At 41.3% G+C, this 18990-nt stretch overlaps 1 protein-coding gene across 1 annotated transcript; it reads right to left on the bottom strand.

The window, feature by feature from the left end:
- Window positions 1-3603: 3603 nt before the first annotated feature.
- Window positions 3604-18651, bottom strand: strn4 (striatin, calmodulin binding protein 4). The gene is made up of 18 exons (XM_085184587.1): window positions 17798-18651; window positions 11415-11518; window positions 11165-11241; window positions 10910-10988; window positions 10585-10770; window positions 8983-9160; window positions 8735-8891; window positions 8116-8211; window positions 7663-7781; window positions 7381-7556; window positions 7209-7256; window positions 6906-7027; window positions 6650-6817; window positions 6343-6483; window positions 6117-6215; window positions 5954-6040; window positions 5347-5535; window positions 3604-5080 (listed from the first exon to the last, which is right to left on the bottom strand). Exons 1-17 carry the CDS (start codon window positions 18110-18112, stop codon window positions 5366-5368), a joined length of 2322 nt encoding a protein of 773 aa, XP_085040713.1. The 5' UTR covers window positions 18113-18651; the 3' UTR covers window positions 3604-5080; window positions 5347-5365.
- Between the last annotated feature and the right edge of the window lie 339 nt (window positions 18652-18990).

The following is an 18990-nucleotide window of genomic DNA, read 5'->3' as shown; positions in this document are numbered from 1 at the left end:
AGTTAAGCTGCAGGTTACATCTTAGGTTACAAATGACATGGGGACATGAGGGGAAATTGATAATCAGGTGTTTGATGATGTTAAAGGATGTTCCTTAAAAGGCAATTGCTCCCCAGTGAGTTGCCGCCTCCTCTCTGATGAGGGGGAACTGTGATGTTGTTTAAATCCTCTTTTTTTTCACTTTTTAAAAGGATTATTTTAAACATATGGGACAGGAAGTGTGAACTGCGAGAACAAGTTTTAGAACCACTGAATGAAGGCATGAAACTAAACCACCATGTACCAGAACATGCTATAGCCCACAATGAGTATGCATTAAATACATATGTGCATGTTGGCATGGTTGCATGTTAGCCAAACAATAAATACTTTCTATTTATTTTATACTCACCATCCACTTCATTACATACATGCACACCTGCTCAAATACTTTTAAGCAAATAACCAGCAAAATCACAAGACAACAACTCAGTACACTTAGGGTTATGGTTAACATCAAGACAAGTTCAATCTAAGCATTGGATTGGGGAAGAAAAGTGATTTAAGTGACTCTGAAGTGGCATTATTGCTGGGATCTTCCCACACAACCATCTCTATGGTTTACAGATAATGGTCCAAAGAGAAAAAGAGAAAATATATGAGAGAGTGGCAGTTCCCTATGTTAAAAAGCTTTTGCCAGAGGTCAAAGGACAATGGCCAGGCTGCTTCAAGCTGATAGGAAGGCAGTAACACAAATAATCACTTGTTACAACCAGAAGAGCATCTCTGAATGCTAAACACGATCATAACTTGAAGAAGATGGGCTACAGCAGCAGAGCAGCACACTGGGTATCGCTCCTGTCAGCTGACAACTGAGCCTACAACGTGCAGGGGTTCACTAAAACTGGACAAAAGAACATTCAAAGAGTAGGGTCAGGATTTAGTGAGAACAATATGAAAGCTTGGGTCCATCCTGCCTTGTGTGGAGGACATTTTCTTGGCACACCTTGGGCCCCTTAGTATCAAATGATTATTCTTTTAAACACCACAGTCTAGCTGAGTATTGTTGCTAGCCACATCATGGATGTGCAGCAACTGTGTTTTGCTATCATGTCAAGATGAACCAAAATATCTGAGGAATACTTTCAGCACCTTGTTGAATCTGTGCCATGATGAATTAAGGCTGTTCTGGGGTCCAACCCAGCACTAGCGAGGTGCATCTAATGAAGTGGTGAGTGTGTACATCCTGTTATGTGGTTATGTTGGAAAGTCCCAGCAGATCAGTGATCTGTGAAATACTTTATGTTCAAAGTCACTTAAACCCCTTTTATTCCCCCCTTCTGCTGACACGAGGCCATCTTCACCATGTTAGTATGCCTAAATGCTGTAAATTGCTGCCATGTGATTGGCTGCTTAGCTATTTGTGTTACTATGCAGTTGAACATGTAATAATGAACACACTCAGTGAAAATTAGTGCATTTGTAACTGCAAGATTTGACGACTAAAACCTAGCTTCTTTTATACAATAGTTTCAAGAATAGTTAACTCATTATGAGGTTACACTGTATGAACAATGTATGCAGAGTTTGACACAAAAAGACTGTCATGAAATTTACCAGACACGGGGAGTCCATGAAAGACGACATCAAGCCATGTTATAGGACATGTGGAGTTTGTATACATAAGGACTGAAAGTCAGGAAAGTCTCTGATGTAAATCTTCAGACCAATCTTTAACTTTACTGTGTGAAAGCTGGAAAATAAATTCCTAGTGAATAGCCTTAAAGTAGTAATTCATCACCCTACTTCTATACCGGATCATTGTAAGTAAGTATTACAGTGGAAGTGATCACACCTTCATGTATCTTCATGTATTTCCAAGTACGGCATCCTTTAGTAGAAAGGAAGACAGACAGACAAGAAAAAACTCAACTCTCAATTCACTGTACAAAATTTTCATTTTTTTGTCTTTTCTTCCTTAATGACATACAACAGGGGACCCGTAAACAAAAAGAGAAAGGTCATTTGATACAAGCTAAAATGCAGTTCAAAAATATATAATAAAACAAAATTAATAAAAAGCAGGTCTCTTATCCCTTGTAGTTGGAGGAAATTGTTTGAATACAGCTTAATATGATGTACAAAATATCACACAGTGATAAATTGCTAATAAAAAAATAAAAACACAAAGAAATGAGAGTTCTTTACCTTGGCCTCCGACTGGTAAAAGATTTTGTTTGTTTTTTTAAATCTTCTTTTCGTCTGTTTTTCGTGTTTTTTAATCGTTTTGCTTTTTTACAAGTTTTACATTGCCATTATCAATCACAAGCAAGTTCTATGCCTAGCAAGGAAGAATGATTCACTTATGATACTACAGTATTCTTACATCTTAATAATCATATTCATAACCAAAGGAGAGAGAAAAAAAATGAAAGAAAACAAAGAAATGATGGACATTTACAGCACATAATGGCAACTCTAACCATCATTTACAACCTCTGCTTCGAGTTCCTCTTGTTTTCCTCTTATTGATGTGTCACACTGATTTGTCGTCATTCTCAGACAGGGGACAGAGTAGCTCAGAGCGAGAAGAAAGTGTCAGTAACGCCCGCTGTCATATAACCGTGAACGACAACAGTTCCACGTTTGTAGTATTCGCTTCAGATCGAATACATCGTTTCTGCACCCTGTCTATCCTCTTGTAATGTAAAGCATTCACTTTTAGATATAGTGCAACAAGGGGTCAAATAGTTAATACGTGATAAGAGGACGTCATGCCCAGCAGCAGTATAATAATGTAGTTGCCCCGTGTTGTTTTCTTTGACGGACTTGTGTCAAAGGAACAGCAGTGTGACATCTTGTCTAATTTCACACAACAGTCTACCACTCTGTTTGGAGAGGAAAAAAAAATCTCTCACTATATATATATATATATATATATATATATATATATATATATAAATGAACTATGAATGCTAGTGTCACCAGTGATTAAAAGTGTTTAGCTCCAGCCAACTTTAACTCTTTCCCCCATAAAGACAACATCTGACGACCTCCCCTGTATTCTTAATAAGAAGCTTTGCCGCCTCAGTACATATGGATGCAGGTGTGGTTTGATGACCTTTAGAATAGTTCTGGGTTTTTCCAAGGGTAGCTGAATAGGCAGAGACCACCCTCATAAATGTCTGATGCAAACTCAGTCATTTTGTTCTATAAGCAGGCCGCTCAGTCAGGAAAGCGCTTCAAGGGTTACCTCTAGTAGGCTTTCAAGGGGTAAAGAGTTAAGCTGTCATCTGACCAACAGTGTGACACACAGTGTGTAATCTTGAAGAGCTGATGCCTAACCGAGTGCAGATTTTAGAGGTTTTCTAAAGGTAATGAAAAAATAATCTGGGACGAGGTCAGCTGTGAAGAGGCAACTTAAAGCAAACAAACTGTCCTGTAGTCAACAGCACAAATGCAGGACATCAACAAACATGGGTCTCAAAATAACGATGCTTCCAGCTGAGCCAAAAGTTGCTCAAAATAGCATAACCATAACATATTAGCAGGACAGTTTACCTCCTAAACTGAGTCAGATGTCTTAAATCAACACTTTTTTTGTATGGCTGAATTTAAAATGGATTATTTTTTTAGACCCGTCCAGCATCCCTCTTCAGGAAGAGGACACATGCTTCACTAGATTAGTTCTGCGGCTAATGTGCTACCTGTTCATCATTCAAGAAGAAGAAATCCTCACCTCATCACTCGAGTAAAGGTGATGTCAGGCTTTTGTGAAAGCCCGAATAAATAAAAACAATCACGAGACACGAGCAGCCTGCAAAAAAACTGGCACCGACTTCAAAGAGACAATCTCTCATCCGAGCTCCTCCACTGTAAAATAATTACCAGCTCGATGCACTGCTCGAGCCGGAGACACTCAAAGCCGACCATATGCACATCCCTCTAATGGAAAACATAACTAGGATGGACTGTCAATTCTGAAATTTGACCACAGTTAATGAAATGATCCAACAGTGAAATGTCACGCGAATGATGATTTTACTGAACGTACACGTGTGGACCAGTGAGAGAGAAACACTCACAAAACATGTCCCTGATTCTGACTCAAGACTGATGAAGTCTTTCATAGCACCGTGGTTGAACTAGTGCATATTCAAACATACACACACACACACACTCACATACACTCCTCTGTACAGTAAAAAGCACCAGACCAGCCTCGCACCTCTCTAGTCTACAGACTTTAACTATGCTCAGTCATATCCATCCTAAGCTGCTTCATGCGGTGTGACAGACTCTATACGCACTGTACATCTGTAGAAATAAGTTTGTGAGAGTTATCTAAGTGACATCTAATCTCACGCACACAAACACACACACGTAGAGGCAGAATCATGGGGACGCTATAGCAATCAGACATACAATGAAACTAGGTTGTTCAGTCAACACTATTCAGCTTTCTAGTGCCTCCTCACAGCACACACGACTAACTCAAACATCCTCCATCACCACACACACATCCTCCTCACCGAGTCTTTGGAATGCAACACATTGATTCCCAATGCAGAGGTTAGGTCAGGTGTTTTCCGTCAATGCCGAGAACTTTTATTCCTTTAAGTCAAGCCTACGTATGTGTGTTAGCCACAAGCAATGTTTCAACTGTTAAAAAAAATTAAAAAATTAAAAATCAAGTGTTTCCCCCTCGGCTCTCAGTGAAATGCAAGCAATGTGCAAGCACTTGAAGCGCACAAGCGTACACACATAGTACTTTGTGAAAAGGAAAGGGAAAAAAAGAACAGAATATTGTAGTGTAGAAAAGTGTTACTCCAAATATGATTACTTGAAAACAGAGCAGCCAGAGTTTGAAAGTTATAAAAAAGCATTACAAGATGTGATTAGTATTACAAGAAGTCACTGAGGCATTAGAGAACTGTGAGGAGTTTTTGGAGCGGAGGGGGAGGAAGTTGATGGTTGACGTCCTGTGGCGATGACCCAGCCAGTGGGGTGCAGGACTAATTGTGTGTGTGTATGTATGAGCAGGTGAAATGTATCCACTGTAGTCTTCAGTCTCTTTTGGCCCCGTTATTGATGTAGGACTCTAAAAGTAGAAAGGGGGGGAAAGAAATCAGCTTTTCAGAACTACTCGAAACACCAATGAAAAAAGGGGACAACAGAAGCACAATTTGGTATTTAAAGGGATTTTAAAAATCCAACAATAAATAAAGGGATGTTTTCTTGTTAGTAAATAACAAGAGGACATTGCCATCTGTTTTTCACCATTTATGGCTCCTCACAAAAAAACTCCTAAAAAACCCGCTCCCTGTTCGCCCCACACTGCTTCTTTCCTGGCACCCTCCATCTCACCAGAACGACGACAGAGATGTCAGACAAAGATTTTGGCAAGTGCATCTGCGCCGGCGCTGGCAATGAAGGGCTGGGAAGAGTGGAAGGCTACGTCATGAATGGCCTCATCATGCTTCTTCCTGTGGGCAGTGATCTCCTGCACGCACGTCCTGTTGTCCAGCATCCATAAGCGCACCGAGCAGTCGTGGCCTGTAGGAGTTGAGGAGTGGGAGGAAGCAAAGACAGCAGTGTTACTAGGGGCAGGGATGACTGCGGAGAACAATGTAAAGGAATCCTTTTACAACCTAGATTTAACACACGCCTCTTCTACAGTGTGATATGTTATATTTTGCAGTTACTACAGATTTTACAGGATTTCTTAAGGTACTTTTTGCTCATAAGCCATAAATAATCTCCTACTTCTTCAAAAAAAACGAAACAAAAAACTCATTTAATTCCCCTGTTTAAAATTTGCTATTCCTATCAATTAATTTGTGATTTAAAAAGCTACTTGTATACAGATTGCAGGTGATATTAAACAGATGTTTCTCGGTGTACAGAGGAGCATTTTAAAAATTAAGCTTAGGATACTTAGCTAAGTAAGCACACAGTAAAGCCGAGTACTCACTGCCAGAGATGAGGTAAGTGCCTTTAGGGTCTGTAGTAAGACAGGTGACCGCATCCAAGTGCGCAACCATCGAGTGGACAACTTTACCTGCACAAAAAAAGTTTATTCAGATGCATGTGAGAAAACATATTTCAGTGATCATCAGTACACCTCCTGCACATACCTGTCTTGTTGTCTAGGAAGCGGATGGTGCGGTTCTCGTGTGCAGTGATGGAGATGGGCTCAGATGGGTGACTGACGACACGGTTGATCAGCTCACTGCCTGCAAAGGAAGACATTACATTCGGTCTAATAGAAGAATTTAATGATTTTTCACCAAATTATTACTTGTGGCAACAAAAAAAAGAAAAGTGTTGCACATTATGTTGGAGACTGCGTCCAGAACATACCATCTTTGGTCTGTGTATCTAGCATAGTGACGCTCTGCTCTGTGTTGAGGTCATACAGGAGGGTCTCACCGCCATCAAATGACACCACCACCTGGTTGGGATCAGTGGCCACAAACGCCACTGAGGTGGGTGTTCCGTGCTCTAGGAAAAATAAATAAATAAATAAAATACATACACACACACACACACACACACACACACACACACACACACACAAAACCAAACAAACAATGGAACGTGATGAGGATGTGGGATCTGAATAGAAAAAGCGCCAAAGCAAACCCACAAAGTCAAGACAAATGTCTACCTCTCTCCTTATTGAAGACAGACATGCAGGGGGATGAGTTCTGAGGATCCCAGATACGAATGGTGCCATCTGCTGAGCATGAGGCAAGACGATGGTGAACTGCAGAGTAAGTCAGACCCCACACGCTGTCCTCATGGCCTGCTAGTACACTGCTTTCAATACCAGGATCTGGATAAAGAGTCACGTAATTTTAAAAAAAGAAGAAAAACTAAACTTTGTGATTCTGCTATATAATTAGCAGTTAAGAATGACTTACCATAGTTATCATAGGGATCCACATTCAGGTCTGGCATCTTCCAACACCTGATGGATCCATCTAGACCTCCACTGTAGCAGGACTCTCCATCTTCACCCATCGTCAGTGAAAGAACAGCTCCACTAGAGCAAGACCAAGAGAGAAGCAGGTATAAATGACATCACCCTTTCCCCCCAAGAAAACAAACCAAACACTTTTTTTTTTTTTTTGCAAACACAGCATTTAATTTGAAAATGATTGCATTAATCATTCATTTTTAGAAAAAAACTGGCAGCATTTTTATTGTTCTCAGGCTGAACTCACCTGTGTGCTCTAAATGTGTAGATGGGCTCAACGTCCAAAGCCGCATTCCTGTGGAGAGACACAGTTAAAATGAGATCTGGAGTTTTTTCCTCTGCTGCATTTCAGTTTATATTTGCGTGGCAGAGAATAACACGTCTTCATTTAAAAACTTCGTCACCAGTAGGGTTCTTACTTTTTAGAGTGCATTGCCTTGTTGAGGTTCCAGAGTTTTAGCGTGCCATCCTCAGAGGCTGTGAGCAGCACTGCTTGGCTCGGGTGAAAGGTCAAAGCGCGGATGGCGTCAAAGTGGCTGCGTAGTGTGAATCGGGGGTTCCATGTCTTTTTAAACTCTTCTCTGTTATCCTGCAACTGACGGGACACACGTTTGAAAAGAGGGAACATTCAAATGTTTTCATTGTACGTATGTAGCTTGTATTGCATAGTTTGTATTGATCAGAACAAAATATGCAATTACATCCATGGAAAGATCATTGTCATTGGCAACAGTGAGATCAGCCAGCTCTCCCAGGTTCATGTCACCTCCGCCAACAGCATCCATGATGAAGACATCAGAGGAGAAACCCAGGGCGCCACCTGGAGGTTGTAAATGGAAAAGCACAAGAGATATGATTTCATCTTGACAAATGTCAGGGATCTAGAAAAGGATGGTGAGATCACTTTGAAATATTGTGATAAGTCCTAGATAGTTGTAGAACAGTGTCATTTATTCCACTTCCCTACTCCCACACTGTGTACCACAGGAAATATTTATAGTTGCAGGAGAAACCTTGCAAGCATACCCCTACGCAAACATCTAAATTTGAGATTCAGCAACTAAGCTACAACTGCACGGGGGAAGACTAAAAAGGCAATGCTCGGCAGAGAATAATTGATGTTTTTATTGGCATATTTTGTAGGGAAGTCTTACCTTCCCCGGAGCGAGCCTGTCCGGATACAGAAGGGGGCGGGGTAGGTTTAGGGGGGAAATCTGACATCATTCCTTGTAACTTGTTCCTGCGGTTTTCTGAACCCAGCAAGAGGAGAGAGACACAATACCGTCATGCGGAGAGGTCGAGGAAGGCCAGGGAGGTCAGCAGTTGGACAGATAAGAGACAAAGGCAGAAAGAAGCTAAAAGGCAAACTTCATTCTTTACGTGTAATGACAACATACACTTGTACAATTTTATTTACAAAAGCACATCTACAGTGCAAATATGATTCTAAGTATGAAATGTGAACACATAAAAAAAAAGGCAGCATGCGTGGTAACCTCTGAAATGGCCCTGGACCACAGAAAGTACATCTAGAGACAAAGATGACAGCTACACAGCTCTGAGGAGTCACAGACCGACAGCTTGTGAAACAGGACAGAGAGACAGGTGGTTGGGAAAAGAGGTTGGTTTTATTGACAAGAAGAGATGTCAAGACACAATGAGAAGTAAAGGAAAAAAAAGGTGAGCAAGGATAGGGGCAATAAAGACAGATACATTTATGGCAGTGATCCTGGCAGTGCTTGTGCTCATGATGTTGCTAAGGCAACAGCGTACCTAACTCCCGTCCATCCCCTGAGATCCGGGCCTCTCCCGCCCCCTCCCCATCCTCCCCTGAGCCCAGGAAGTCAAACTCATTGAGGGCGTCTTCCGAGTCGTCCTCGTCCTCTTCGTCTTCAGGGTCCATATCTGTGGTCATAGGTTCCGATCCCATCTGAGAGCACAGCAGAAAGCAAGGTTGTTGTTTATTTATTCATTTTTTTGTGAAAACATTTCTTGGTCATTCTTTATTTAGCCTGCCGTACCTTCACGCGAGACTTTTTGTTCTTGCGCGGGCCATCGATGCAATCGGTGGCCATGCCTTGGAATTCATCTTCCTCGTCGCTGTCGTCTTCGTCATCGTCCTCACAGCCATGCAGGAAGGGGATCTTATCCAGCACTGAACCCCCCACACGTTCCTTAGAGCTTTCTTTGCCCGCATTCCTACAAAGAGATGCACAGCTGAGTATCTTGACCGCATGTTTCACTCATAGATCAACAGAAGGACTGCTTATTTATATATTTATTGTTTACATTGTTTTACTGTTTTTAAATTATTTCAAACCCCATAGTTGCAACATCTGTGAGCTACCTGTGAATTATGGGTAGCACAGTAGCCTCTGGACAACACCATCAGAGTACTTCATCGGAAGACCGTTTCATCTGTTGTTTCCTTCTGCTGGTTTTCTCTGTTCAAAGCCTGCTCTTTTGTGCTTGTGTGTTCCCACTGGTTTGCATCTTGTGGTAAACCCTTTTGTGGTGTTTCTAGATTTGAAAACTACCTTCTCCACAGACTTGGCTGGAAATATTTCTGCAATCACCCACTTTAGTTGTTTTCAGTGGGCTATTTTATGCTGCATTCTTTCTTAAGAATGTACCAGTTTGTTGATTTGGTTAGTGCTAAAATCTCTGCTATTTGGTATGGTTTATTTTCAGCTGAATGGTGGCCTCCTTAACTCAAAGTGGAGGTTGAGAGTCCCATGAACAGCTATCAAATGCAAATTTAATACTTAGAATCAACCCCAGACCCTTTAACTCCCTATTTATCATGAATTAAAAATGAAACATGCCACATTTAGCTATAAAATTTACTTTTGAGCCTCTCTGCACACTTCAGTGACATCTATCTTAATTTTACCTCCAGTGCTCATTAAAAATCCTGACTTGCATGATGAGGAATCCCCTCACTTTTAGACCTCTTCTGTCATGTGTTATTTTGCCAGTTTGGGAGTTTAAGCTGTGCTTTTGTTTCACCGTCTTCACATTTCTGCTTGTGCAGAAAGATTCCACACAAATCTTGTTCACTAAGCAGTCTCATGATACAGTGACAGTTATCTCATACACCAACCCATCGCTTAATTAATTTTTAAGAGGCAAATGGATTTATAATTTGGATATTATCCACTGTTTATAAAAGGATACCATGAACTACTACCATACTGGAAAATAGTCAGACAGGTAAAATCCTGATATATGAGGTCAAAAGCAGACACACTTTATGTAAGAAGTGTTTGTCAGAAGGTTAAGGGATGGCTTCATATGCAAGTCTGCCATGTTAGTGAACTAGATTATGAAGTGATGTAAAAATCGCACTTTGTCTGTAAAGTTTGGCACGAGACTGCAAGTAAATGCTTTCTGTGAAAGACACAAATTTTTACAAGTTGCAGCCTTTCACAAGCAGCAGTGAAAAGTTCCGTTTTTAAGGAGTAGCTTTACATCAAGTACATCTATTTAAAAAAGGAGAAGAAGAAGAAAAGAAAAAGGCTTTTGTGCTGCAAAAACCAAATGTTTACTCTGTCATCAATGTTCACATTGGAGCTCTTCTGTGGTGTAAGATCAAAGAGGGGCGTGTGTTTCCACTGTCTCACCTTTTTATCTGTTCCTCTATTTGTCTGACCAACAAGGACTCTCCACCTGCTCGTGGCTCAGGCTCAGGACAGCTTTCACTGGGTGGGGGCCCGTTAGCTTCAGGGCTGCTCCGCCCAAGAAGGGAGCGCACGCGCTTAGAACGCATGTCCAGAATGGTGTCTGAATAACCCACTTCCTCGAGATATCTACATCCACATACACACATGGTCATATAAATGAATCATTTAAGCCTAGACCAGAATTTTAATGTCAACGATGAAGTTGTGATGGAACACATTAATATGGCACTGAGATAAAAAGGAACGGATGATGATGAAGCCTTACTTGCGTAGTAGCTGACGTCCCTCCTTCCAGGACATCTGATTGGCTGGCTCTGAATCTGACTCAGCCGGCCCATTGGGAACTACAGAAAATAGATTGTTCAATAGTGATGCAACAGCAAGGCATGAGAAGAAAAGAAAAAGAGAGAAGCAGAAACTTCGAACTGCGCTCAACGCTCAACAGGAATCTAAATGTAACAGAAGCAGACAACATAATGGGTCCCAATTACAGAGCACATAAGGACTTGGTCAAACATACGTTGATCTGCCTCTGTCTCTGGTTTCTTGTCCCCAGGACTCTGGTCATTTCCTGTCTTCAGCTTTTGGTGCTTAGCCCTGTAACGCAACAAAGGAACACTTGAGGGCAACGTTTTGAGCTTCCACAAATACATCTTTCACTAGAAGAATCATTATGCCTGGAGCATGCAAACTCCCAGGACAGACTGAAAGAGTAACAGACATAAGGAGACTAGGACAGAAAGGGGGGGCTTTCCAGGCATTCGTTTTACCTCTCTTGTTTGAGGGCGTACTCCAGCATTTTGATTCGCCTCACCAGGTCCTGTTTCATATTCTCCTGCCCTTTCCTCTCACCCTGAAGAAACGCAACCTGAGCCTGAAACACACATATACACAGCATGGTGAGGAACACACACACGTACACCACATCTGTCCACATAAGCATAAACAAAAGTAAGATAAATTGGGACCTGGAAAAGAATTAGTTACAAAATGCATGCACCGTCTCGGTTTGGGGTGAAAAGTAAATCATTCAACATCAACAAAACATCGCAATGAGAGACTGAACAAAAAGGTTTGATGTGACTAACTGTGCAAAAAAAAGAAAGCCAAGAGCAATAAGTAGAGGGTTGTGGAATAGGGCTCTTATTTTAACTTTCCTAACCGAGGCCTCACTGCGCATCTGCAAAGGAGGAAAAACATGGAGACATGGAGCAGCCAAATTCAAAAACCCTCTTTCAAGACCCATCCTTTACTGTGTTTCCTCTCTCATTTCCTGTCCATTTCCTTCCTCACTGCTGATAAAATTCTTACCTTGAGGAAAGACATGTTCTGCCTGTTCTGACTTTTCCCCAGTGAGTTCTGAGAGATAGAAAGGTAATAAGAGACTACAGCTTCCAAGCACTACACCGAGACAGGGTTTCCCTTGAGTAAGCCATCATAATGCAAGAATTGACAAAAATGTGAAATATTTGCCAGACTTAATGACAAAGATTGCTAATGCAGGTTTCAACCCAGCTTTGCCTGCTCACAGTATGCAACTTTTGTGCAAAACCCATTTAACATCAGGCAACAAACATCCTGCCTGCTTTTAGAAGGAGAAAAAAAATGCCCAAGTGAGGAGAAACAATACAAACAAACAACTAACTAACTAACTAAACAGTGATCCCTATCAGAAGTAGGTTAAAAAGCCCTAACCCTGTCTCTACTCCCAGGATGGTGACTGCAAGCACAACAGGCATTTTCTCTCTCTGTGCCAAGTGGTGCTGAAGCATTAATACAGCTTGTTTTACAGCCCATTTCTCCTCTGCACGCCCCTGTCTGTGTCCACGAGTCTGCTCCCACACACATACGCAATTCTATAAAACTAGAACAATCTAAAAACGCCGTCTCATGGGGCAGACACTTGGTCTGCTCGGAAGGGTAGTCAATCCCTGAGAAAAAGCGCACATATATATCCAGACACACACACACAGACACACATACACACAGAGTCATGTAACCAGCTAGGAGGGCTAGTGGAACACAGGATAATCTGCCAAGCAAACCTTCCTACTGCTGCTACTGCTGCTGAGTAATCCTGATTAATGCAACGTGAATTTATATGCTTATCTGAGAGTTTTGGAGAGAACTCTCAAAGCTAGTACATTAACACTGTAGACATGGGCTAATAGGGGCATGAAATACAGAGATTTTGTGGGTTTATTCTTGGTCTAAACTAAGGAGCAGGTCAGTACATGTACATTATCTAAAGTCTTTTTTCACAAGTAGAATAACTAATGAATTAACTGAAATAACATCTAAGCCATTAACTGAGATGAAATGAAAACCAGTTTAGCTTAGCCATCCATAAGACACAGTCTCACTCATTTGCTCTATTTCTGTGGCTTGCATTCCCACACATGCATGCAGTAATTGTGCAGTTGGGTTCTGTAATAGAAGATGCAGAAGATGTATTTTGCACATTACATGCACGCAAAAACACTCATTTTAGAGCGACATAATCAGATGTAAATGTGCATAAACTTATTAAACTACCAGATAGGCAAAGCTGGGCGATGTCATGGTGTGGGCACAGCATGTACACTGTATACTGTGTACTATAAACGGCTGAGCACAGATGGAATGCAGTCCGAGCTTGGAAAAAACCTACTTCAAATCTAAATGCTATAATTGTTTTACATCAGCAGTTCTGTGTACTATGATTTAAGTAGAGGTCAGTATTTAAGGGATTTTCAGGAAGGTTTTGTGTATGCAAAGTTGTTCAGACAGATTTTTTAGTGTACTGACAGCCTTGACACAAGTCCTGCTTAAAAGCTTACTAAAAGACTGTGACTAAAAGTTATGTAGATAACACCAGATGCAGAAAGGTGATTTTTGTGAACTTAATTATAAGCCAGACTTGTACTTCAGTGAACAAAAGTGCTTAAATCAGCAGCAGTTTCCTGTAGACAGACACAGTAACAGTAAATCTCTTCTTGAATAATGACTTAACTCTTTTAATGGCGTAAATTTGATCAGTTGAGTAAAAGAATAAGGCATCAAATCAATGTGTTTACTTCACCCTCGCGGGGCAAAGACACACAATTCTACTCTTACTCACACACAGACAAGCTACAGCTTGTCTTTGGACACGGATAACCATCACACCCCTGTGTACCAGTCTCGCCCTGTGCTCCTAGAAGGACAGGTTCATGCCTCAAAGCCTTGACACTGTCTTGTTGGCGAAGTTGGAGACAAGGCTGCATTTGTGCACACACACCCCAAGTACAATGCAAGAGCAACCTTTCTCTGATACATAAAGGTAACCAAAACACAGGTTCAAAGGGTTTATTGTTATATGGAAGTGTTTATGCAGGACTTACCAACAGCTCTTCCTTTCTACAGTTTGACTTTAAAAATAGAACAAATGCTGCTTTCTATGTCTGACTTTATAGCAGGGTCCTAAAACTAAAAATTTCTACACGGACAAGAAAAAAAAAGCTGTACAATGGGACTGCTACAGCAGACTGTGTAATTACACAAGGGGATGTAATAACTGCACTGTTTTTCACTTTCATTTGTCTCTGTCATTCTGCCCTTTGCCTGCTTCAAATTCTTGTTTTCACTCATGTGAGGGATCCAGGCCAGGAGCTTTAAGACAAGGCTGTCCATTCATCCACTAGTCAAGGTGCTCTTATTGCAAGACTGTCACTTAACGTCAGAACAGAAGCTGTTGAGACAATCACAACAGATGTGGAGCAGCAGATAGAAACCTATCACTGCTTTTAATATCAAAAGCAAAAGAACTATCTGCTTCCATCTGATAAACAGGTCAAAGAGTAATAAAACCACTAGGGTGTCATTTATCATAGCCCAGCTAACAATGACACCGTGGTTACTTTCTTCATAATATGTTGGTAAACTAACAAAGGCTAAAGTACAAAGGGCCTACGGGGCAAGCAAACCTGTCGCGCCACCTGATCTAGCCTTCCTGTGGGTGGTTTTCCTTCATGAGGCCCACTGCCGCTGACCTTTCCACAGTTTGCTGTTGCATGGAGCGCATCCACATTTAGCCTATTTTGTCAGTCCTACTCGACTAGCTGCAGAATAGGGTCAAGGGCAGCTTTCCTCCTCCACTGGCTATCCTCCATCTTTTTATCCCTTCGCCCCCCGTGAGAGAATCCATGAGCAAACAAGTAGAGCAATAAACTTTTCTGGGACAGTGTGCTTGGAGTGTGCTAGTGACACTGTGTGTGCAGTCCAAGAGTGGTAGCTAGATAGATAGATAATGACATCCCAATTGGTTGGATTTTATGACTAAGGTTACAGCATGCTTGACTGACAAACAGTATATAAATTATTTTTTTTTAAAGAGAAAGGGAATGGAAATTTTTAAATAAGGAAAATAAAGGATGAATGCTGCATGTTGAAGACTGCAATTGCAAGAGCAGTGCTGTGAAACAACACAATACACATGGACATCATATGTGTGTCACGGCTGAGTACACAGAGCTATTAATTAGAGATATGTACCCAGGGACTGCAAGACTCACACCAAACAGAACGTGATGTAATTTGGGTCACCAGTAATCTATTCTACATGTCTACTAACATCCTTAATAAAATGAAATGGCTGAAAATGAGAACACTTTAAAGAGGAACAGGTTGAGGTCATCTCTTTTCCCTGTAGAATAAATGACTATCTGAGGAATACCCTGTAGATTAAATTAGGATTGTTCTCATGCAAAAACAATGCCTAGTTAGAAACAAGACTGCTACTGTGTGTGTTTTCACAGAGCAGATTCTTAAGTAATTGAATTATAGACAGGCAAAAGCCACAGCCACCTGTCAGTGAAGACACAGCGCCACAGGTGGCTTTACACACCAACACATTAGCGGCGCACGTGTCGTGATCTCGCAGAGACAGGCTAAGCTACACATGAAGAGATCTACTCTGTTGCACACAAAGTCACACAGATCTCAAATGATTGTGAGTTAATTTTGCATGTGACTCAGTAAAGCCTTTGAAATTAAAGTGTGGGAAATACCATGTGCAGACAACATGTGAGCAAACTACACTATGGAAACATTTACAGCATGTTAACTGTGCAGGTTATGACCAGGGGGCACACTAACTGGCTCAGTGAGAGGAGAGCTGCAAGCATGTTGGCAACAAAAGCCAGAGGCCTTTGGCCCGTGGGTGTTAAACTGTAAGCTAGGTCAGTTTTTCAGCGTGGCACTCCAGTTATCTTCTCTTTCACTCAGCACAAGCGTGGTGCTAATTGTACCCGTGAAGCCAGACCATGTGCAGCCAATGTGCACATACAAAGTTCCATAACGAGCACTTAATGGCATGTCGGACACAGCAATCGGCTGTTTCTGCTTTCCATTCCCTGCTCTTCCCTCGTTTTTATAAAAGCAGCAAGCACTGCCCGTTTGTTATTGTTCATTCATATTTTATCAAGCCACTATTTATAACTATGTATGCTTGAGTTAGGGGCAATGTGAGAAGCGCAGTGACAGAGGAGAGGGAAATTATATGTTTTTTTGCTTTTTTTTTTGGGGGGGGGGGGGGGGGGGGGGTTCTGTGGTTTTGTCGAACTCATGAACTCCAGAGGACAGTTCATTCTTATAACAAAAAAAACTAGTTACTTGAGGGATAACCACAAAAGATGAACTGTCCAAATGCAGAGGTAAAGTATGTTTTACCTAATGTTTTACCTTTTAATTTTATGCAAACAGCTGAGGTGAATAGTGCAACGTCTGTCTTTTGCTGTTGGCATCTGAATAACTGTGACAGGTATTGCTCATGGGGTTTCCTATGGCACCGAGTCACAAGCTCACATTCGTTTTCTTGGAGGGCGGGTATTTTACAGCTTTAAACCATTTACCTTTAAGAATGAAAGTCAACTTCTCTAGCCTACAGGCGGATCCATTGTTTTTAAGGTCAATCTACACTAATCACACACTATTCATAGTAAAGACAATATATACAAACACAAGTACAAACACAAGTTTGGCTGCAGATAGACTACTACAAATTTTCATCCTAACACTTGTTATTCATCAATACTCATGTATTAATCATTGCTAATGAAAATACAATACTTTACTCCATACATAGACACAGATACACCACACAACTGACTGACTGTGTGTGTGTGTGTGTAACTGGTCCTAGCTCAAAATGCTGATTTGTGTGTGTGCCATGGGTACGGAGGTATTGGTACTACAGATCACAACGCATTATCCCTTCATGAACTTCATCTCTGTGTTGTGCGCCTAAGTGCAAAGGTCAAACTGATCATTGTGTCTCATTGTGCAAATTATTTTATGAATACATATCACAGCCATCAAATTACTGTTTTTAGGGAGACTTGTCTTAAGTAAGGGCAGTTTAGGAATGCTTACACATTTATTATTTTGAATGCAGCAACTGCAAAGGGAAATCAAAGCTGGTTAACACTGTTATCATTTTTTAACCACAACAACAGACTCACAGATCACTTGAGTTGTCTCTGTGGGGTACAAAAAATCAGATAAGTGTCTCCTTACAAACTAACGTGTATTTGCACATCCTAGTAAAATACCAGAAATCTTAAAACAACGTGTGACCCAAGCGTGAGTTCCATGTGTACCTGCATGAAATAATATGGAAAGACAAGGTAGCCACACCTAAACTGTTTGCCTACCTTTTTATTTGCACCACAGCCTGCTTGCTATTCTGGGCAGACATAAAAGTCTATTATCTAATCTTGTGGTGTGTATCTGTATTGACTGTATCGACCTTAGAAGCCCAGAAGGCATATATATATATATATATATATATATATATATATATATATATATATATATATATATATATATATATGTATGTATGTGTGTGTGTGTGTGTGTGAATTTTTTTTTTTACGTTTAAAAGAGTACTGGTGGCTGTTTCTTCTTCCAACTGGAGGTCAAACAGCTCCCACATTGTCGTCTACTGTATAGTAATAACGCATCCTGGTCAACTGTAATGCTAGCCCTATTAGCATTTTGTCATCCTCTAACTGACCGATAGCAGGGCATGTGTACATCCGCGAAGCAACACCGGAGGAGCTCCGGTGACATCCTTCCAGGCCTTTCCTTGGCGTTACAGCTACATAAACGCGGGGTTAGTGATGAATACGTTTACCCTGAGTTCGTCTCTCTCAGCCTCCCAGCGGTATTTCTCGGCCTGGAAGCGTCCCCACTCGTACTGGATGAAGTGCAGGATCCCAGGAAGCGTCATCCCCGACTCCCCGTCCTGCGGCTCCCGTGACTGCTGCAACGGTCCGGGGACGGCCCCGGCGGCTGCTGCTGCGGCCGCTGCCATTGCCCCGGTCCCACCAGCTGATGTCGCCTGGCCCGGTCCTGCTTTAGGCCCGTTTGGGTTGCGCCCCGCTCCACTGCTGCCGCCGCCGCCTCCGGAGTTCGGGTTAGATCCTCCGCCGGTTCTGTCCGCCTCCATTTTAACTGTTCAACCTTTCGCCAGGATAATGAGATGGGAACGGGCAGAATGGACGAATATAAATATAAAAAAAGTACCCCGTGCCCTTTTCCAAACCCAGCTCCACTTCACTATAAGCTACCCTCCTTTCTTCCTTTCTCACACGCACGGAGAAAAATTACTATTCTGTTGGTAAAATAATACACTTCCGCTTCCAAGCCTTCAGCGCAAAACACAATCTAACCGCAGTTAGACCCATCGTGGCCCCAATGATTTCGTAACAAATCCCTTTTCACAAAACGTCTTACGTGCAGTCTTAAAACTAACATCAAAATAAAGTAACACCAGACAGCGTTTATTAAATGTAATGCACCTGAAAATAAACGTTAACTTTTTTTGGTTTTTTTGCTGCTCTTATTTTGTATATCCCGGATCCCAGATCAGTTTCCTCCTCGTGAAATGCCCAGTGCGGGTGACAAATAAAGGGCCATGTTTTCTATAATAGACAATGAACATGTCGCTAGGGGAATGAATTTCCTGCCATTTTGTGAGCAGGAATGGTTTCGGGAACGAAAAAGTTAGCTGCAGTGATCAACAATGCTATTTCCGGTCGAGATTTTATCATTGATTTTTTATTTTTTATTTTTGGAAAATAAATTGTGAAACGAAGACAGCCATAGCCAAAAACAGCAATAAAAAGCCTTTAGGACACATTTGTAATATATAACATGTTAACGTGAATTATATTTTTTCTCTATATCATCTTTATATTTATATTGTTTTGTATTGCTTATATCCTTATAACTTCTGCAATAACATTTGCAGTTATATCTCATATTTTATATTATAGCAATATGTTTTTCTTCTTTTGAAACGTACGAGATTAGGTATAGACGCCA

This window comes from Neolamprologus multifasciatus, chromosome 14 (assembly GCF_963576455.1).
Source record: "Neolamprologus multifasciatus chromosome 14, fNeoMul1.2, whole genome shotgun sequence".
Classification (NCBI taxonomy): domain Eukaryota; kingdom Metazoa; phylum Chordata; class Actinopteri; order Cichliformes; family Cichlidae; genus Neolamprologus; species Neolamprologus multifasciatus.
Note: the sequence above shows the minus strand (reverse complement) of the source record. Positions and strands in the feature narration are given on the sequence as shown.